Source organism: Scylla paramamosain, chromosome 10, assembly GCF_035594125.1.
Source record: "Scylla paramamosain isolate STU-SP2022 chromosome 10, ASM3559412v1, whole genome shotgun sequence".
Classification (NCBI taxonomy): Eukaryota; Metazoa; Arthropoda; class Malacostraca; order Decapoda; family Portunidae; genus Scylla; species Scylla paramamosain.
This window is the reverse complement of record NC_087160.1, coordinates 18,835,081-18,856,931: the sequence shown is the minus strand read 5'-3', so window position 1 is coordinate 18,856,931 and position 21,851 is coordinate 18,835,081. Positions and strand designations below refer to the sequence as shown.

General features: G+C 41.0%; 2 protein-coding genes across 4 annotated transcripts in view; one reads left to right on the top strand and one right to left on the bottom strand.

Annotated features, from left to right (window-relative positions):
• LOC135104296 (ubiquitin carboxyl-terminal hydrolase 38-like) overlaps positions 1-12,735 on the bottom strand; it is a 17,905-nt gene extending 5,170 nt beyond the window's left edge. For all 3 annotated transcript variants that reach the window (XR_010270370.1, XR_010270371.1, XM_064011527.1), the window contains exons 1-12: positions 12,256-12,735; positions 8,780-9,159; positions 7,664-7,846; positions 7,337-7,451; positions 6,773-7,044; positions 6,218-6,319; positions 5,956-6,114; positions 5,217-5,452; positions 4,656-4,841; positions 1,867-4,407; positions 1,568-1,694; positions 1-1,445 (exon numbers count right to left, since the gene is read on the bottom strand). The exon at positions 1-1,445 is cut by the window's left edge. Coding sequence is in view for 1 of the 3 variants with exons in the window: in XM_064011527.1 (XP_063867597.1) it covers positions 1,185-1,445; positions 1,568-1,694; positions 1,867-4,407; positions 4,656-4,841; positions 5,217-5,452; positions 5,956-6,114; positions 6,218-6,319; positions 6,773-7,044; positions 7,337-7,451; positions 7,664-7,846; positions 8,780-9,154 (4,557 nt within the window). In the remaining 2 variants the exon portion in view is untranslated. The remainder of the gene's footprint in view (positions 1,446-1,567; positions 1,695-1,866; positions 4,408-4,655; positions 4,842-5,216; positions 5,453-5,955; positions 6,115-6,217; positions 6,320-6,772; positions 7,045-7,336; positions 7,452-7,663; positions 7,847-8,779; positions 9,160-12,255) is intronic.
• Positions 12,736-14,136: 1,401 nt separating this feature from the next.
• On the top strand, positions 14,137-21,390 carry LOC135104298 (keratin, type I cytoskeletal 9-like). The gene is made up of 7 exons (XM_064011531.1): positions 14,137-14,300; positions 15,486-15,650; positions 16,198-16,269; positions 17,571-17,696; positions 18,408-20,206; positions 20,733-20,800; positions 21,204-21,390. Exons 1-7 carry the CDS (start codon positions 14,253-14,255, stop codon positions 21,320-21,322), a joined length of 2,397 nt encoding a protein of 798 aa, XP_063867601.1. The 5' UTR covers positions 14,137-14,252; the 3' UTR covers positions 21,323-21,390.
• The last annotated feature ends 461 nt before the right edge of the window (positions 21,391-21,851 follow it).

The following is a 21,851-nucleotide window of genomic DNA, read 5'->3' as shown; positions in this document are numbered from 1 at the left end:
CCTGTTACGTCTTCAAGTGGCAAGAAGCTCCCAGGCCAATGCAGGAATCACAGTTTCATTTCATAAAGGCTGGTGTTGAGCATAAGCTCTAAACCAAACTATATTTGACTTTTCTGTATACAAGATTTTCAGATGAATATTTATCAAAAGTCCACTAAAACAGCAATATCACAGGAATCTTTAGTCAATGTACTGTTTCAAATGAGGATGTTTCCTTTGATTTCTTTTCCATCAAAACACAACCTTATCCTTGACAATGCTCTCTCTGACCAAATAGTCCATCTTAGAAGTTTTAATGGTTTGTAAAATCCTCACTACCTGATAGTGCAAGTTTGATTCCAATACCATAGCAATGTAATTAACAGATATCTGGAATTGTTGTGAGACTAAAGGAAGATTGGCAATTTGTGAAGGACAAAATCACAGTCTGAGTGCCAGCAGTGTCTCACCATGCATTCAAGATGTTTCAAGTCGCCCAGATGCTGCTCACTCACACTTCCTATAATGACTACCTTAGTCACCAGAAGCACCATGGACTAAGCATCCTTGCATTCATTTTGATGTCAGTTTCTTAAGAGTTACTTTTAGGAAGGACAGACATGGCAAAACAGTCTCCTTTTGCTCTTGTCCATGGTTGCCATTATTTCACACTCCAGTACCCTTACTGTTATATTACCATCTCATATATTCAGGCTTGTCCCCTCATTTTCTATAACGGGAGACATACATTTCCATAGTCTATGCTGCAGTTTGCAAGTTGAATGCAGAAATTCACTTCACACACTCCATCATCAAGCCAGCATATCCTCTTTAAAACTTTACTACAAGAATGCATTCATTGAAAGGAGATTCCTACCTCACATTATTAATAGGATTAGCACTTGTGGCTCTACCTTTGTTTGGGTGAATTAATGGAAGTGTCAATGTTTTTGTTACATAGTGTATACATGTATATAAAGTGCTATTAGTTAGAATGATGATAGTGGCAGAATAGCAGTATATTTCAACAGAACCAGCAAATAGAGATTACTCACCTAATCTATATTGATATTATTCTTAAGGAACTACGGAATTCCACTACAGCTCAAACTAAGTAAAGCCTGACCTTGCCTGGCTGTGCTTCTGAAACTGTCAGGCTTGTCACTGGGGAACTGGTTCCACCACTTTCACTCCCTGGTGACAGCTCAGAACACCACCCTAGAGGCTGTATTGAAGCTGCCCCCACCTGGCCCTGCCCCACAGCCCCCCGGGGGAGGAGTGTCATCATGGTCAGAATACCGGGAGAAGGGTGAGTGGCCTGGCACCTGGTGCCGCCTCCGCTGGGCCTCCCGCTCCTGCTCACTGCGATACTGCAAGTTGTCATTTTCTACTGCTTCCTGCAGGTCCAGGCGCAGGCACTTGAATTCCTCCATCAGCGGAACCTCAGGCGTCAGACAGTCACTCAGCTGAGCAAGCAAAGGGAACACTTGTGATGGGAAAGTAATGCTAGTTATTTTTTGCATTTATATATATCAAGAAAAATTTGTTAACTTGATCATTTTACATAACAGAAATTGTTAATACTTACCTTCTTGTAAAACAGTTGATATGCAGTGTCCCTGTTAAAGGTGCGAGTAAGGCTGGTAATGTTGGAAAACGTTGTACTGGTCACTTTTTCATCATTGAAGTTGTACCAACCACCAAGTATCCCATGGCTGATCCAAAAGAAAATAAATACAATTATATGTAATTATACACACAAAAAAAAAGTGAAATATAAGTACATGTTCTTTTAATTTACAACAAATGTGTACAGCATGCCTTTCAAATTCAGAAAGGCATTCATACAATATATACTACAGCAAAACAGCACTCATTGGAACACACCTTTCCCTGGCTGACTCTGGGAGGGCAGCCACAGAAGAGTTTCTGGCATAGCAGTAATAGTGTCCACCTTCAGATGAGAAGCCTGAGTGCACCACCACACCATAGAGGGCATAGCGCGCATAGGTTACCTCTTGAGTGTCTTCACACTCATCCTTGGAGGAGAAGCAATCAGATGACCCAGTACTCATAGATGTTGTTTGTGGGAGGCTTGTGATCGTTCTACAGCCACAATCTGGCTGTGAGCTGTGTTGTGGGCTGGCACAGGATCCTGTACTAGACTCTTCTTGCAAAGATCTATTAACATCACCTTTAAAGCTGCCATTATTAACAAAACCATTCCTAATATCTGGAGCAAAGCCCAATGAATAGCTACAGCTGGGTTGCACATTCCTTACAGCAGAATTTGTTAGACCAAGTTCTACACATGAGTCTTCTTTAATAATTTTTCCACCAGTTCCACTACACTCACCTTGATTATCACAAACACTGTCAACACTCACACAAGGCCCATCTGAAGCATTTTCTAATGAAGTTTCAGGTCTACTGGATAAATTTCCAACACCTTCAGTGGTGACACAACCTTTTTTCTTGCTATCTCTGTCACATTCACTTGGCTTACTGTTCTTGTCATTTAATACTCCAAGTTTAGAATGGAATTTGTTACTATTATTGTTGTTACTATTACTGTTGCCACTACTAGTGTTACTGCTGGTGCTGGTGCTAGTGATGCTGGTGCTAATGGTGTTAGTGCTACATGACTTAGGGGTCTGCTTGAGCTCTGGCAAAGCACATGTCATCTGCACTGAAGCTTCATCAGTGCTTTTGACACCCTCAGGCTCTCCCATTTCCTTTTTGCTATTGCTAAAGCTAATCTCTTGTAGACCATTTATCCTAGAACAACTGGAACTTTCTTCAATATCGTGAGTACTAGTACTGCCACTGTCCAAATTACTATGTAAAATTTGGCCTGAAGAATTTTTGTAAAGGTGGTAGTTTTGTTCAATAGAATCACCACTAGCTATTGGATATGCTACTGTGTTTGCACCTGATATGCTAGAGTGTTCTTGAATGGATGTAATGCTATCTGAAAGGGACCCCTGATCTTCTGTAACCTCTGTTGCATATCCCTTTTGCCTTCTGGTCTCACCTTCTCCTGAGACTGAGGTTTCTTCACTTCCTGGGGTAAGATCTTGTTCAAAAGTACCTTGTGTTGAGTATCGGATTGGAAGCAGAAGCTCCTCTCCAAACTCTACGTTGGTGAACACTTTCTGCCGCTGTCCACGGGCAGTGTCATAATAGAACCTTAACTGTGTCAGAATGAGATGTTCAGGAGGCTCCAAAATCTGGATGGAACGCTCAGCATCCTGCTTTCCTCCACAGCGTTCACATTCATACTGGTTTTCTCCTGTCAGCCTCTCTGAAGTCAGATAACTTCTGATCAAGTCTTCTATGCTTAGTTCTCCTGAATGCTCTTTATCAGCCTGTCTGACAAGTCGACTTGGGTTTTTCCTGATGGCATCAGCTGCACTGTAGCGATCAGTGTCCTGGAATGCTAGATGAATGTCCGTGAAGACATCTTTGTGTATAGATTCTGTTTTACATTGTAAGCACTTAATACATGTTGCTAATTTTCCACCAAACACTTTGTGAACCAAGCTTACAAAGTACTCATTTTCAGTGTCCTCATTGTTGGAAATATTGCTCACAAGTTCCTCAATAGTCAAACCCTTGGTCTCTGGACACACTTCCTTAGAGAGAGGACTGCTGGGATTGGGGCTGTTGATGTGGACTTCTCCATCCTCTGCTAAGTCTCCACTGATGCCACTGTCTGAACTGTTATCAATGTCTGAGGTCATGTCTCCTTTGGGGGACTTCAACATCTGCCTTGTGACACTGTCTGGTGTTGTATTATGTTTGCGCTTGTAGTTCATAGACTTGGAAGAATTTTCTGGTGTAGTGTCCATTTCCACAATATCTAACCTTCTCTCAATATCTTGCGGTAAGCAGTTACTTGTAAATTTCTTATTATCACATAAATTATGCATGACTTCATCTGCATCATCATTGCGAGACTGTGGCATTGTAGCATCCACCATGTCTGCATCATCTGTCTCCTCCAACACTTCCTTCACTAAACACTCTTCAGCAGGAGGCATTTGATCACCCTGGTCCACTCCCTCCATGGGTTCTCCCTGCAGGTATCCCTTAAATGACTGCATATGAACAGAAATCTTTTTCCTGTTATAAGTAAGGGCATCCTCCTCAGCATTTAAAGACTTGAGGTCCCTCAGCACAATTCCATCTTCACTACCAGTCTGCAGTGCACCAGCAGGAGTGATGGTGATGCCTTGTGTCTCCTCTCCACCATCAGCTTTGAGGGCCTGCTCCCCCTCCACAAAGTCCTCTGTGGCTGAGTCATACGGCAGAGGCTGGAGGTCTGATGCTAGGCTGGCCGTCTCACTCTCAATGATGACCCGCTCCTGGTACTCCGGCAGGGCCTGGCCAGCACGTTCCTCCTCATGAAGGGTTATCATGAGGTGTCTGTGAAGCAGAGATCCTGGTTGTCATGTATGTTCACTGCATTTAAGATGTATTTCAAATATTCTTAAGGTATATTGATTACTAAGGTCAAGATCATCTATTTTTGAAGTTGCAATTCATATGTAAATATGGTTTAGAGAGAGAGAGAGAGAGAGAGAGAGAGAGAGAGAGAGAGAGAGAGAGAGAGAGAGAGAGAGAGAGAGAGAGAGAGAGAGAGAGAGAGAGAGAGAGAGAGAGAGAGAGAATACCTTAAGTATTCTGAACAGTCCTGCTGCATGCCTGGACTGAACCACGAGGGCCTGGATTTGTCATGGAAATGGCGTGGAGCAACATAAGTGCGGTGAGTAAAACACAGCATGCTGAAGAGATGCTGCAGCTGCACTAGGAGTTGCTGGTTGCTTCGTGGTATGGCCCGCAGGATGCCATGACGAAAGCTGTGAGGTATTGGAATTATGTCTTACTGTTTCTCCAGTTATACAACTACAATAATGCAAGATGGGAGGGATCATAACCTGCAATATGGAAACTGTAAGGGAAAGGGGCTACAAACACACCAAGAAAGTGTTCAATCCAATTAAACTTACTAGATCTAGCTTTATCTGTTTCTGGACAGGCAAATTATTGGCATAAATAAGTCCATCTATTACCTTAAAATTAAAAGATTTGTCTTTTATAGGATGTACTGCTGCAATCTATAGCCACATGAACTGATCCAGTGTATGCAATCACAATTTCTCATCCATACCATTCCCAGAAACACCTCTCTACACCAGGATCTCTTCCTTAGTGTTTTGCCTCACACTACACACCTGTCAGTCATGAAGAGAGCTTGTATCACAGAATTCATGTAGCAAGTGTTGCCTAAGTTGCGGAGGCCGACCTTCTGGTTGGGCAGCCGCTGCTGGTACACGAAAGGCACCTCACCGACCCCCACTGAGCCGCGCACCTGTCCTGCCGCCAGACCTCGTGCTCCCTCCTCCATGGGCCCCCACTGGTGCTCCTGGATCACCTCCTGAATGTCCTCCTCTGAGGGAGCCGGATATTTCTGTGGGCAAAGGGCTCCACTTATCAACAGTGAAGTGCTTCAAAGAAATTAAATTTACAATTTCCTTTTTTTCTTTTCTTTTTTTCCCACTATTATCTAAAACCAGGCATTTGGCCATTCATTAAGGATAAATAGTTTTACACCCATAGTGCAATTACTCTTCTTCCAGCTCCTCTATTTTACTATGTTCACCAATACTACTCACTACACTCTTTTATTCAGTCTTTCTTACCTTTTTCATACATGACAATACAATTTCAACACACTATCTACCCTTCCATGCTACATGACTTCTGAACACAGCATTCCTGCACTGCCTTACGTCTACCCTTAACTATCCTTAGCTATTCATTCTGTTCCCTTTACCAAAATACGTAACCATGTGCTGGTGGCAATCAGGCCATTACATTTGGTGATGGTATTAATGGTCAGTCATATGAATGGTTTTACTTGGAAACTTAGACATCTTGAAAACGAAAATTTTGACAAGAGTAACCACTGACCTCCAAACAATTCATGAGGGGCTGGTAAATGTCGGGCTGGCCTGGGTGGAGGACCATTAGGGTGTGGCAGAGGGTGGCCAGACGAGCAAGGGTTGCAGTTGAGGACGGTGATCCCTCCCTCTCCAGCTGCCCAAACACATCAACCATCGCTGGGATGACCTGCCCAGCAAGATCCACACAAATTTATAACATTGGAAATATTACAAATTATCATAATATTAATCAAATTTTAAGCTTATATGATGTCTTTTGCTTTGCTTACCTTGTGAAATGCTGTTGGGGAACTTTGGAATGACAGCAGGAGAGTGGACAGAACAGAGACAACTCCTGTACGAACCACAGGTATTTGGAGGGCAGTGAGCAGCTGGAAGATTATGTCATTTGTATTAATGACATGAGAATGTAGTAGTGTTTGTAAACACATGTGGCTGGTGCATTTTCAAAACAATATTGGAACTAACTAGAAAGTTTCAATCAATGTTTAAAAATCAAAATCACTATAATTAATGCCATGAAAGTTAAGAGTAGGCTATGCACAAAAGGTGATATCAAACTCTATATATATATAAACAGAGAAAAGTAAATAAAAAAATATGAAAAATATTTTCTTCTGCAACATACAAAAACATGGACTAGGAAGAAGTGCCACTAAGTGACAAGTAATTTCAGTCCACTGCTAGATTAACATTCATATATACAACCATTATTATCAAATTCTGCAGCTGGTGTGCACTTTCTGTATAAAACTGGCAGTCACCCTCCCTCACCTTATGATGACAGTGAGACACAATGCAGAATAGGCAGAGGCTTTCCTTACCTTGGGCACCCTGTCCAAGGTGACTCTGGCAGGAATAATGGTTCGCCCACTCTGGTACAGGAGGCGAACCAATGTGCGTACCCACAGACCTAGCGTGGTGTGGGCTGTGGGCCAGGCCACAAGCCACGCTGTGAGACGTGTCAGGGTGGCCAGGAGTGCAGCATCTGTGGTGCTGGTGTCAGACACTATGCGTGGGGCCAGGCACTCCACCACCACTGTAGGCACTAGTGACAGCAAATGGGCCATGGCTGGGCACACCTCTGACCCTCCATCTGATAAAGACACAATATGCAGGAGTGAAAAGAAAGATCTTGCCCTAAAAAAATAAATGAATAAATAAAATAAAAAATGTAAATATGCCAAAATGAAAAAAATTCCTAAGCTTTATCACATCATGATAGACATCTGATACCTTTGGAAAGGAAAGAATCACCTTTACCATACTGAGAGTATTATGGATGTTGGAAGAATATGAATTTAAAAAAAACATCCCAGAAAACTCAAGATCACATCACATGGCACAAAAAAACAGTCACAAGACAGCCTTCTATACTGACCACTTACCAGTGTTAGATATAATGGTATACATGGCATTAAGGGAGTAGAGAATGTCCTCCAGTCTCAAACCATTCCATAAAGTGTTCACCAAGCCACCAATACTCTTCATGTGGGCAAGAACCTGACAGGGAAAAAAATATTTGTTTTTAAATAGTACAGAAAGACATTAAAAAGTTAATCTAGCTTACAAAAGCTGATTTGATGAGCCTGTCAGAACATCTGACTTCAGCATCAACATGTGATGCTTACCCAAGTCACATTTTTTGATAAGGTTACCAAATCAAAATAAGAACTTACTCCAAATTTTCAGGTTATTCATTTATGCATGCCAACCTCAGGTTTAGTTGGTGTGGGGAAGGCAGCCACACAGTTCATCAGTGTGATGGTGAAGGTGAGCCGGGTGTGTGGCTGCGGCAGGAGCACGGGACACAAGGCATAAAGCTCTGCCAGCTGCATAACAAAGGCTGAGCTGCCACCACACTCCTGCAGTTTGTTCTGTAGTACTTCTTCCAGCACCTGTGGTGGCACAGTGAATAAAAAGTGAATATTTTTTATCATACTGCACAATATTTTGTACTGAAGCAGCTACTGCACTTGCTGCAAAACTTTACCTATCAACAAATAACATTTAAGAAAACCTGGCATTCAGTCAACTCCTTACACTCAACAGCAAGCCACCAGCCAGGCACCTCAAATTTGGAGGTTTTGGAGGGAGGCTAAGCAAGGGGAATTAACAATTTCAAGTAATACTGTCTGTTTTATCAGCTCTGGATTGAAATTATATACCTAGAATGGCTGGATTTCCCAAGCTGTATAGCATTCATGAAAGCATACATGAAGATTTTCCCTTTATAATAATAACAAAATTAAGGCATCACATTGGACCAGACTAAATCATATACTGGATACACTAAATGCTGACCTAGACCATATATATATATATATATATATATATATATATATATATATATATATATATATATATATATATATATATATATATATATATATATATATATATATACACACACACATATATACAAACTTGTACATGCATACATACATACATATATACTGTATTATATATATATATATATATATATATATATATATATATATATATATATATATATATATATATATATATATATATATATATATATACACACACACACACACACACACACACACACACACAAACTTGTACATACATACACACGTACATACATACATACATACATATATACTGTATTTTTTACCTGGATCCAACACCTAAATGACTACAGAAAATATACATAAAGAAATTACCCTGATGCTATTTTCACTATAACTGACTAGTCATCATAACTGCTTACACTAAATAAACAAGACACATGACAAGCCATTGACATTCCTCTAATTTTCCTGGACCCTGAACACAAGACATTTGAACACACTGACTGTACTTACCGGTGCCAAGGTACACAAGACATCTGTGTCTTCCGTCAGGTGACACAGAGCTTCCTTCAACCAGGCAATGACCACCGTGGCATTGGTCTGACAGGCAAGGATGCCTGTCACCCGCTCTGGTGTCAAGTATTCCTTCAGGCAAGCCTTGTACTGACTGGCCCAATGACTGAAGGCAAACACAGCAAGTGGTCCCTCATTTTCAGAGGTTGTGGCAATGTTCACACAAGTGTCAAAGATTGCCATTATGTTGGCCTTCTCCAACACTGTCCTGCTCATGTTCACTCTTGGGGAATGGGCCAATTTGATGAGCAGAGCTTTCTTGATATTGTCAGGCTGATTGGGCATGTGGATAATATCTGACACCAGTTTATCCATGTTGGCTGCAAAGAATGAAAAGAAATTTTAAATTATATTTGATACAAATTTGTTCAAATTGGCTAAAAAATAAATTATATAATTTTTTACACATCACTTTAAAGCAGGGATTCTCAACCTTTTGCAAGCTGGACCCTGATAAAGTTGATTCAATACAGTTGCAGCCCCCATTCCTCTCTATGCCACCCACTCAACTACGCCAACCATAGATAGATAGATAGATAGACAGAATTAGATAGACAGATAAATAGATAGATAGATAGATAGATAGATAGATAGATAGATAGACATACAGACAGATAGATAGACAGATAGATAGCCATTGGCTAGGTTATTATTGTATTGGCCCATACTATTATTATTATTATTATTATTATCATTATTATTATTATTATTATTATTATTATTATAATTATAATTTTTTGCCTTCCTGTCCTGTGCTCGTGCCACTCAGGGAGTATCCACACCCCCCAGATTGAGAACCACTGCTTTAAAGGCACATTACCAATATATCTTGGGCAGTAATACCACAACAAATATATCAAATGGACAAGCTTTATCACACTATACACAAAGGAACAATTACCATTCCATTTTAGTCTTGGTCTTGCAACTGCCTTGAGGGGAATCATGGTGAAAAAACGTCCTCTAAATATCACACAAAGAACTGGGAGGGACCAAAAGTCCCATGCAGTTTGACACACACCAAGACACTGACACTGGCAAGACAACACACACACACACACACACACACACACACACACACACACACACACACACACACACACACAGAGGTGGCTACGGCCTGCCAAAATGTGGACTCTGTCACACAAAGTCCTGGCAGAGTTCCAGCTTCTCCTTGTTACCGCACACAATATTTTGGAGCCAACAGCAAGGTCTTGACATACCAACAAAAATAAATAACATTTTTTCATCATTAAGAAATAAGGTACAGAACACAGTACATATGGCTATTTTGATTTTGAGGCCAAGTAAACACCTCTGCCACACCCAATAGTTATATATACTACTCCACTCTTCTTGATCTGTCACATACCAAATATCACCAAAAATATAAAGAAAACTACTGATATCTTCCCTCTCTCTAAGCTTCCCTTCAAATGTAAGGATATTCCCTTCAAACATATTCAAGTATTCTCTTAGCATTATCTTAATATTGCACAATATAACTTTACATCTCTAATCATGTGATCTCAGGACAAAATTTTCTTTCACATCCATTCAACAATATTTTATGAAGAAAATAATAATCTACTAACAAAGGCTTCATGCCTTACTATTCTTCTGGACTAACCAAACCTTACCATAGTTCACCCAACCCATCTTGACCTGAGTCAAAATTGGACCATGACAGTCATCATGAAGCACTCATGGAGAATTGGGGTCCTGGGCTGGATGGGCCCACAGCCTGCCAGTATGAGTTGCCTGTTATACATTTCTGTTGCAGTGTTATCATGTTGGGTGAACGAGACAGGCATCGCGCACGCACACGTGTGTGTGTGTGTGTGTGTGTGTGTGTGTGTGTGTGTGTGTGTGTGTGTGTGTGTGTGTGTGTGTGTGTGTGTGTGTGTGTCTGCACGAGGTATTTAAGGAAAATGCATACCTCTCTCTCTCTCTCTCTCTCTCTCTCTCTCTCTCTCTCTCTCTCTCTCTCTCTCTCTCTCTCTCTCTCCAGGCAAGAGATATGATCACTTCTATGTTGTGAGACACACATCATGCATGTGGTATCTAGGGAAATGCATACCTCTCTCTCTCTCTCTCTCTCTCTCTCTCTCTCTCTCTCTCTCTCTCTCTCTCTCTCTCTCTCTCTCTCTCTCTCTATCCAGGCAAGAAATATGAACAGAACATGGATCAGAATGTGATAGTGTGTGAGAGCTTGGTGGGAACACCTGAATGAGGATAAAATATGTATGTAAACTCAATAAATCAGTAAATAAATAAAAGAAAGAGGGTATGTATAGTTGCATTAGCTGGTACTATCTCTTCCCCAGCATGGCAGTATCCTTGCTCACTCAGTTTAGTAACACTGCAACAGAAATGCATAGCTGGCAGCTCATTCTGTCAGGCCACGGGTCTAGCCAGTCCAGGACCCCAATTCTCTACAAGTCCCCATCATGATTTGATTGCTAAGTAAAGAGTTACAAGCCTTTAGTAACATGTTATGAGTTTCAGCCACTCCCCTTTCATCCCTTAACCCTTCATATAAATTTTTCAATGGTTCAAAACACAAGTTTAGATAACTTCCAAGCAGTGAACACCAAAATTTACCAGGATCAGATTTGCATCATGTCTGAAAAACTCATCTAACGAAAATCCAAAGGGTCAAGTATATAACTCAAGTCTCCTGTTGTGGGTTCAATTCCTGGCTGTTCCTTTTCATGACTTGATTCTACAATAAATTTTTCATTGCTTTGGAAATAGTATGAACTGATAAATAGGGTTAGGCTAAATGTAATGAGCACAGCTCATTACATTTAGCCTAACCCTATTAGTTAATCTGATACTAGGAAAAAACATAATTTATCTTCTATCAGACATTACCAACGTATATATTTCTTCACATTTAAAAAACTGGTATACACATTCAGTTACTTCAAGCTATCTCTCCCTCTCCAAAAAGCTATAAAGTCTGTCAGCACGACACAGCAAAACAAAAAATACAATATTTCCCAATCCAAACAGCGCACTGTAATATATTACTAGATACTTTTTATACTTCTTGTCTCAACATCAACCACAACTCAGGTCAACTGCTGCTCCTGACCACACCAGTCAATAGGTCTCCACCAAAGATAATATCAAAGGTTTGATTGGAATTCTTCATGGTTGCACAATTGATGCAAAGGTATTTTAATATACAACATCAAGATCAGATAGGAAGAGTAGCATACCTTTCTACTCCTATTCCAACACAGAGATAACCAGTAAAGGGATAACTTACAATTTGCATAACAATGAAGAAAAATTCCTTCACCTGGTAACCATGACAAAAGTGAGGCAGACGAGATGACTGGACTTGAAGTACTTTGAAAACTTACTCAAATGACAAATAAAAGGTGTTGTTCTGATATGCTACTCACCTCACTAAGCAGGGGCCCTAGAGCGACCAACCAGGCAGCAGACAGGACACGGGACGCCTCTCCTCGCTCTCCCTCGCCTCCTCTCCCACACTCACCGCTCATTTCCCTCCTCTCACTCTCATTTTTCCCTCTGAATCCTCCGCGTCGTAATATTAAGCCTGGAACTGCACCATTTAGCGCATTTTCTCTCACCAAAGTTCACTGCCGCTGACCGATTAATTTCACAAATTGTAAACAAAGGGTAAAGGCATTGGATCAAGACTAGCAGCCCATGTGGGATCCAGCACCCCATCCTCCTCGTCTCGATCTTCCCTGAGCCACTGTTTTGTTTTCTATATAAATTCTTAAGCCGTCGACAGCTTCCTGGTTTAGTGGAGTTGCATCTGTCACTACTGCGATTTTTCAGCCTATATACTATGAGGTTACAAGATGGAATTCTGAGGGTGGAGTCCAAATAAAGCTAACTCCATTCACAGCCAGTCTCGCCCTTTACTCAGAAGCAGTTGCCAAGCATTGCCATTCTAACTACCCGCCGAATTAATTTATACTCCCATGCATGGATGCGAACATAAATTGATCTGCAATGCCATGTGTTTATGTGCATAATTGCAGATATCTGTTCTATATGAAGTACTAAGACATGGCCAGGCTAGTCAACCATAGTGTAGCCTATACCTGGTGGTGGCTAGCAAGATTTTTTTTTCTCTCTCTTTTTTACTAATTTTCTATCATCCTTGGTGGAAAACCGTAGCCGCAGCCACAGTTGTTTTTTTTTTTTTTTTAGCTCCAAGAGAGATACATTGTAGAACTGGACGATTTGCAACATGATTCTTTCTACACCAATAAGTCCACCAGAGACAGGTGCGAAGGGTTTTCGCCACAATGCCTGGGTGATGCACGCCCTCATTTTCACCTCCCCGTCGCACCTGTTCACTGACGTCACCTTCAACTGACTCATAGGGAACAATATGCTCAACCCACAATATTTTTTACTCCCAAACCCCAATGTTTTTCCTTTAAAACTACGCTCAGCTTTGCCGTCATAAGATAAATCGCATCCTTTGATAACTCACTAATGAAAACAAACCACATTCACTGGAACAATCACAGAGAGAGAGAGAGAGAGAGAGAGAGAGAGAGAGAGAGAGAGAGAGAATGCCTATGGGAGGTGGGACGCATGCACTTAAGTATTCGTATGCGAATTGGTGTTTTGTAGGCCACCATAGCGAGAAGAGCGAGAAGGGCGAAAGAGAATTATGTAGACCTGCGAAAGAGAATTATATAGACTTCCTGCGAAAGAGAATGATATAAGTTATGATATGTTACATTTACTATTACTATGTATGTATGTGTTTGTGTTTCACACATATTGGGTTCACTTCTGGGAAAAATTTTCATATGGCTCAATAGGTTTCTGAATAAAGGTTTGGGATTTTTCGAATGTGTTGTATCGAAGGTAATAAGGGCACCTCCATGGGACTCGGGCAGTCCTATACGCTCAAACCTTAAGTACCTGTAAGTACTTATCTGTGAGCGATATTTGTGCTGTTACTCGGCACGCGTTGTTGTACATTCTGTTTATACCTTTTAAAATCCCCCAAGTACTGCAAGTGTTTTATTTATACAGAAGAACACAACAATATAGACCTGAGAAAGAGAACTATATTGACCTCATGAGAAAGAGAACTATATTGACCTCATGAGAAAGAGAATTATATGGACATCCTGCGAAAGAGAATTATATAGACATCTTGCAAAGGAGAATTATATAGACCTCCTGCAAATAATAATTATAGGATAGATCTGCCGCTAGAAGTGAAATTTTATAGACATGCGTTAAGCTTCCTTGGGTATAGTGGTGCTGTTGCAAAGACTAACAAAAAAAAACAACATATCTGCCACACGAGGCTAGCAGAAGGCCCCGAGGAAGGAAGGCACAGTGACCGCCACGTGCCTTGCTACGTAGCTGCAACTGTTCCCGTGGCACGAGCAGCAGTATGGGTGAAATACGCCCCCCACTTACCAAGCTGGTTCTGAACAACTTCGTGAGTATATGGGCGTGAGTGAGTGAAGGGAGAGATGACGAGCCCACACCTGCTGTGCATGTGTGGTGCCTCGTGCTGCACATGAATACACCAATTATATATCAAGTTTTTCACTCTCAGGGTGCGCGTGTCAATATTTCAGGCTGGAGAGGTCGAGGTCGAGTGTCGTGACAGGCTAGGTTGGTTTACAGTGCCACTAATCTTCGTGCTCATGTGCAGACAGTTATTCATTCAACCGCATGTATCGGGGATAGTTGAAATAACTTTAGTTTGCTGATTTTGCTATTATTTATTTATGCCCAAAATATACTTACTCAAATTGTGATGTACACAGTGAAAGAATCACAACTGAAATTTATGAGCTGAATAAATCTTATACTAACCTGAAGTAATTTAACATAAACTGAGGATGAAAGTGATAATGCCATTTCAGTATTATTGCGTATATTTTTATTTATTTATTATTATTTTTTTTTCTGGTCATCCTGCCCATGTGGTGGGTTTCTCAGACACTGACAGACAGTGGTCAGTGCAGGGCTGTGGAAGCCACATGCCTCCAAGAGAAACCAGTCTCTCAGCCTGGGAATTGTAAACAAATGGAACAGCCTCAGTGAAAGTGCATTTAGAACACAACTATTAACATGTTGAAGAATAGATATGACATGTATGAGGCTGAGAAGATGCACTCCTCGTGAGCCTTGACTCCTGCGTCTTAACTATCACCACAGTACACAAATGCTGATGCTCCAACTCAAACGAGAAAGAATAATGTTAGAATAATAGTAAGTTTTGACCAAGTGTGGAAAGTTAAATGTATGTAGCTAAGAGTACTATGAAGGCAGAAGTAGCAGGGAACAGGAACAGTAAGGGGAAGGGATTCCCTGGAGGGTTAGTGGAAGTCAGGGAAGGAATCACTACAGTGGACTGATACAGCAGCTTCAAGGGAAGCAAGATCTTCCAGAGAGACCAAAGAGGCTGGCAAGGAATCCCCATAGGTCTACATGTTTGAAACTGAAAAATTTCCTATGTAAGAGAAGATAACATGTAGTGATTTTCTGGAAGTTAATTAGTACTTATATGTGCTGATCTCTTTGTGTGTAATTGGAGTGTTCTGTTTTTAACTATATATAACTGCCATTAATTTTAGGTTATACACTTTCTTGATGACTTGGTGTGGTGTTGCAGGTGGTGCAGAAGCGTCCTGTGGTGCGGCAAGCCAAGACACACACCATCAATAGCTTAGTGCACAGCGCCCGGCGGCTGAGGCAGAAGATGGAAAAAGATGAGGAACGGCGTGACAAGCTGGAGGCCAAGGCTGATAGGCTGGTGAAGGAGGTGCTCTTCCTCAAGGTAAGTATCTCTTACTTTTTGTTGTATTTAAGTAACTGTGTTGAGATGAAGGTTATAAGGTACATAATCTTTCTGTATATAAATTTTGTGTATGCACAAGGCTAGGTTTTCAGCATCTAGATAAATATGATGAGTTATTTTTTTTCTCTCCTTTAATTAAGATAGGTTTTGAGCATCTAGATTACAAGCTTGATGTATGTCAAGGCTCAAGCATCTAGATTACAGGTGTGGTGTATGTCAAAGTGTGTGTTCAAAATGTAGGTAGATAGACATGTGATGCTCTGCCTTGAAGCAAAATAGAAACACTAGAGAAATTGATCCCAAGGCTTGGGGATGAATTGGCTCTTTGGGACTTTTGCTGGGGATCAAACCTCTATTTGGACCCTTGTGGAAATGTGAGTGACACCTTGCCCATCAGGCCAAGATGGTGAGCAAAGCCTAAGTGGAAGCAGTCTTGTCTGCCTTGTCACTGCTTGGCTCATAGTGACAGGTAAAGGGACATAAAATTATGATGTTGTGATATTTCAGTTGGTTGCTCCATTTTCAGACTGTGCCGCCAGATGAAATGATGAAGTTTGCTCTGCTCAACAACAAATCATTTGCAGCCGTTGGAAGCAATGTGAGTGTGCACAGTTATTTCTTTCACCTGCCCTTATGGGGCAGAGCAAACTTGGTATTGTTCAATGCCTCAAAAACTCAATTCCTCCATCTATCAACTCGACACAGTCTTCCAGACAACTATCCCCTCTTCTTCAATGACACTCAACTGTCCCCCTCTTCTACACTGAACATCCTCAGTCTGTCCTTTACTGATAATCTGAACTGGAAACTTCACATCTCATCTCTCGCTAAAACAGCTTCTATGAAGTTAGGTTTTCTGAGATGTCTCCGCCATTTTTTCTCATCCCCCCAGCTGCTAACTCTGTACAAGGGCCTTATTCGTCCATGTATGGAGTATGCTTCACATGTCTGGGGGGGTTCCATTCATACTGCTCTTCTGGACAGGGTGGAATCAACAGCTTTTCGTCTCATCAACTCCTCTCCTCTAACTGACTATCTTCAGCCTCTCTCTCACCGCCGCAATGTTGCATCTCTAGCTATCTTCTACCGCTATTTTAATGCTAACTGCTCTTCTGATCTTGCTAACTGTATGCCTCCCCTCCTCCCGCGGCCTCGCCCCTATTCTGTCCACCTCTCTAATGCAAGAGTTAACCAGTATTCTCAATCATTCATTCCTTTCTCTGGTAAACTCTGGAACTCCCTGCCTGCTTCTGTATTTCCACCTTCCTATGACTTGAATTCCTTCAAGAGGGAGGTTTCAAGACACTTATCCATCAATTTTTGACTACTGCTTTGACCCTTTTATGAGACTGACATTTCAGTGGGCCTTTTTTTTTATTGGAATTTTGTTGCCCTTGGCCAGTGTCCTTCCTACATAAAAAAATAAAAAATAAATAAATAATTGAGTAGTAGATGAGTTATGGGTTAAAAGGAAACTAAAAGAGCAACAGAAAAAGATTATGTTTATTGTATTAATCTATTGTATGCTTCACTTAAAATTTAGTAGTTGAATATGGTCAAGTACCCAATGAGACTGTCCATTTTACAGGCATGTCATGATTTAAATCTCATGTAAATGCCTTTGTTAAAACTATTTTTTCTGTAACATTATTGTCTTTGCTTCTCATCAGCATCTTTGGTAATTAGTGTGGATCAAACATGTATCTGCATCCTGTGGGAAGACCTTTATAGGTTTTGATAATAATAGTAATAATGATAATGTGATACAGCAAGGGCTACTCAAAGCTTAACTATATTCCTTGGAAGTCCACCCATTCACCTTGTTAGCTTGGATATATGGTTATATAGTAACTACCTACTGTATATGTTCCTACTCTTATTGTGTCATTTTCACCACAGCCCAAGGCAAAGATAGAGGAGAGAGCACTGTGTCGTGCTGTGGAGCACAAGGCCATAAAAGATGCAATTGCTGGCCTTCAGGATGCTCATGCTGACTGGAGCCAAGACCTACCCCATCTTATCAAGGTAATGCCAACAGAAAGAGGTGAATATGTAAAAGGGAAAGGAAGTTAGTGGAGGGGAGAGAGAGGTGAAAATGTATACAAGAAAGGAAGATAGTGGTTAGGAGAGAGAGGTGAAAATGTATAAGGGAAAGGAAGATATTGAGAAAGAGAGGAGAGAGATGTGAATGTGTAATGGGAATGAGATAATGGACAAGAGAAAGAGAGAGTGTATTAACTATTCAACCACTATGGCTTCTCAAGAACACCACAATTAGTGCTGGAGAAGTTTTTAAATTTTATGAAGCAAGTTTTGATAAGGTTTTATGAAAGACATGTAGCACTTCTGACAGATAGATAAGCGATGGTGGAGTTTTAATGCTTTTTGTAAAAGATTCAAGTACCACTGACACCGTAATGAGTGACAAAGAAGTTTTGAATGTTCTGGTGCAAGTTTTGAGTTTTATTGTGAAAGGCACGTACTGCTGACACCACAATGAGTAATGCAGAGTCTTGTGGCACAGGGTACCTTGTGGGAGGAATACTGCCTCTGTGTTTTTTGCTAAAGGAAAAATTTAACCAGAAGGTACAAAACAGTGTTACTAGAAATCCCTCTCCTCAGGACTTGTATTCCCACAGTTAGGAAGGACTTGAGAGAGAGAGAGAGAGAGAGATATTGCTGAATTCACATTATTAATACATTTTCTTCTCTCCACACACACACGCACACACACAGGGTCTGGGGATCCGTCACCGAGAGAAAAAGCTCCAGCGGCTTAAAAGGCAAGGCAAACTGGACACCTATCTGAAGAAGGAACGCAGGAACATGAGACTCCTACAGGAACTAACAGGCATTGACCTGAAAGTAAATGATGATTCAGGTGCAACAAATGACAAAGAAAAGAAGAGCTGTGGCAGTAGTAAGAGTAGGAAGAGGAAGAGAGAACAGAACTTAGATGGAGAGACCTTGAAAGTTGTGAAAAAGAAGAACAAGATAGCAGAGGGAGTGAAAAGGCAGAGTGTTGATGATGGTGTTAATGGTGAGGATAGTGAGGGTGAGGATGATGATGATGATGGTGCCTCCTTGACAGAGAAAATGGGAGTAGATGAACAAACAGAAAACAACGAGGATGATGGGATGGAAAGTGACAATGAGAGTGAAGACTTGAGCAGTGAAAACAACAACAATGATGCCACTGATGAAAATGAAGAATTAGATGAAGAATATGATGATGACAGCGACAAAAGTGATTCGGATGATGACAGCGACAAAAGTGATTTGGATGATGACAGCCAGGGACCCCTCACAGTCTCCAATGGAAGTGAGCCACCCATGAAAATGATGGAGGAAGGGAGACTGAATGAAAAATCGCCCCTTGGAAAAATGAAAATGAAAGGGAAAAATGAGAAAAAGACAGGAAAGAAAACATTAGATAGGGAAGAGAGTCAGTCTGTCCAACCAGTGATTGCTAATACAATCAAGAAGGCTGAAGTGAAGCAGCTTTGTCTGAAGAATATGAATACTTGTGGGAAAGATGAAGAGCTAAGTGAGACTGAAGAAAATGGAATTATAGACATGAATGATGATGATGATAATGATGATGAGGAGGAGGAGGAGGACTTCTTTGAGGGGGGAGTAAAAAAGAAAACAAAGAGCAGTTTTTTCCTTAGCAGTACAAAAGATCATCATGAGGAGGACAGTGATGATGATGATGATGATGATGATGATGATGATGATGATGATGATGATGATGATCCAGTTGATACTAGTAAATACTTCAAGAGGAATCTGTATAGGGAAGGAAGAGGAGAAAGAAGTGGTATGAAAAAGGAAGAAAGGTTTGGAGGAAAAACATGGGAGGAAGATGATGGAGAAAGAAATGGATTTAATGAAAGAAGAGGCAGAGGTGGTTTCAGTGACAGAAGAGGAGGCAGAGGTGGTTTTGGTGACAAAAGAGGAGGAAGAGGAAGAGGAAGAGAAGAATCTGGTGACAGAAGAGGAGGCAGAGGTGGTTTCAGTGACAGAAGAGGAGGCAGAGGTGGTTTCAGTGACAGAAGAGGAGGCAGAGGTAGTTTTGGTGACAAGAGAGGAGGAAGAGGAAGAGGAAGAGAAGAATCTGGTGACAGAAGAGGAGGCAGAGGTGGTTTCAATATCAGAGGAGGAGGCAGAGGTAGTTTTGGTGACAGAAGAGGAGGAAGAGAAGAATCTGGTGACAGAGGAGGAGGCAGAGGTGGTTACAGTGACAGAAGAGGAGGAAGAGGTGGTTTTGGTGACAAAAGAGGAGGAAGAGGAAGAGAAGAATCTGGTGACAGAAGAGGAAGAGGTAACTTCAGTGATAGAAGAGGAGGAAGAGGAATAGGAGAATCTGGTGACAGAAGAGGAAGAGGAAGAGGAGAATCTGGTGACAGAAGTGGAATAAGAGGTGGTAGTTTCAGCAACAGAAGAGGAGGAAGAGGAAGAGGACAGTCTAGAGACAGAATGGGAGGAAGAGGAGGAAGGGGAAGATTTAGACGAGGAGGAGGCTTTGGTCAGATGTGAGTGAAATTGAATTATGAATATTTTTAAAGAATCAGTTGATATTTTTTTCATACTTTTGATTAGTTAATGACATTTTAGGAATTGTGATAATGGATTTCCTTCTGTCATTTTATGAGTAATGATTTACTTGTAAGCTAATAGAGCTATATTGTTTATTTTACTACTTCTGTTCAACTAGTATATCTGTTTTTTATTTTATTGTGAATGATAGTAGATAATAATTGCCAGGACACATTTTAGAGAAACTGCATACACACACACACAATGAGTACTAGGGAACATGGGAGAAAACTGAATAGGGCCACTTGTAGGAGAGACATCAAATAGCATTGTTTTCCTCCACTGAAGCCTAGAAGCATGGAACGATTTAGAGAAGGAAGTGGTCTGTGCAAGAAATATTCATTATTAAAAAAAATGCATACTAATAGAGACAAGAAGCATAATTTTTTCCTGTCACAACTAGGTAAACACGTGTGCACAACTCATGACTTACTTGACCTAAGATGATATGATTTATTTCAGGAGCTCAGACAACCCTAACTTGATACCTCTGACCTCTCCCAGCACAGGGACTTCTCCATCATTCTCAGGTGAGGAAGTGATGAACAGCAACACGGCAGGAAATTTGGAGGGAAAAAGGAGAAGAGTGGGAGGTTTTATGTGGAAACATTTCATGGTTTTATTTTTCTTACTTGTTGTTGATGTCATTGCTAAGTACAGCTGATACTACTATTGCTAATGCTGCATGTCTGTATTTCTATCTCAACTTACACACACATCAGTAATGATTTGTAATGAACCCAAAGCGGAAATGAACAGCTGTGGGTGGCAGTGTGATACACCAGATGATTAGCAAGGTTTTCCCATCCTCAGGAAACCTATTTTGCTGAGTGTTTTCTGAGAATAGGGGAGAGCGGTTCACACCACCAGTTTCATTAATTTACACTGTGGTGATGATAATGTTTGATACAACTGCTCTTATGTTCCTCACAGCCCCCACCAGCCAACCCAAGACATCACTGCTGCACCCTTCCTGGATGGCCAAGAAGAAAGAGAAGCACCAGTCTTCATCCCTTGGTGCTTTCCAGGGCAAGCGGGTGGTGTTTGACTAGCCTGCTACACACTCCTCTCCTTGTTGACTGGCGTCATGTGTGGAGCTTTTAATAAACATTGTGTTGGCTTTCTCTTGTTTCTTCGACTGTGCTAGGCTTTGTTGTCATATCAAGGTGGTTTTAATGTAAAGCATTGTAGTCTAGTGTTGTCTGTGTATTCTGGTACCCTCACATAGGAAATCCCTTTTGAGTGTAAAGTTTTCAAAGGAGTAAACTTTTAAGATGAAATTTTCAAGGATGGGAAAAAAAACTTCCTTTTCTATTTGAGTGGTAGGGTATTTAGGTTAATAATAACAGAATATGGGTGGATGGTTGGTTAACTTTGTAAGAGAGATCTGCATGGTATGGCATTATAGCTGCGACCTTAAACCTCACCTGGACAGCTCATGGTGAGGGTGAACTCACCTAAACTTTTCCCTTTGTTGGTCCTCTCCTCTGCTCTCTGACAGGGAAGGATGAAAAAGATTGAAAGCTCCACAAAGACTCGCTCACTTGCTGCCACACCACTGCAATGTATCATGGGAAAGCA

Excerpts from the sequence above, each read along its gene's own strand:
- LOC135104298 (XM_064011531.1), top strand. The coding sequence starts at position 14,253 with ATGGGTGAAATACGCCCCCCACTTACCAAGCTGGTTCTGAACAACTTC. Across the intron at positions 15,651-16,197 it reads AGGAGGTGCTCTTCCTCAAG|ACTGTGCCGCCAGATGAAAT; the intron begins GTAAGTATCTCT and ends CTCCATTTTCAG. Across the intron at positions 20,801-21,203 it reads GACTTCTCCATCATTCTCAG|CCCCCACCAGCCAACCCAAG; the intron begins GTGAGGAAGTGA and ends TGTTCCTCACAG.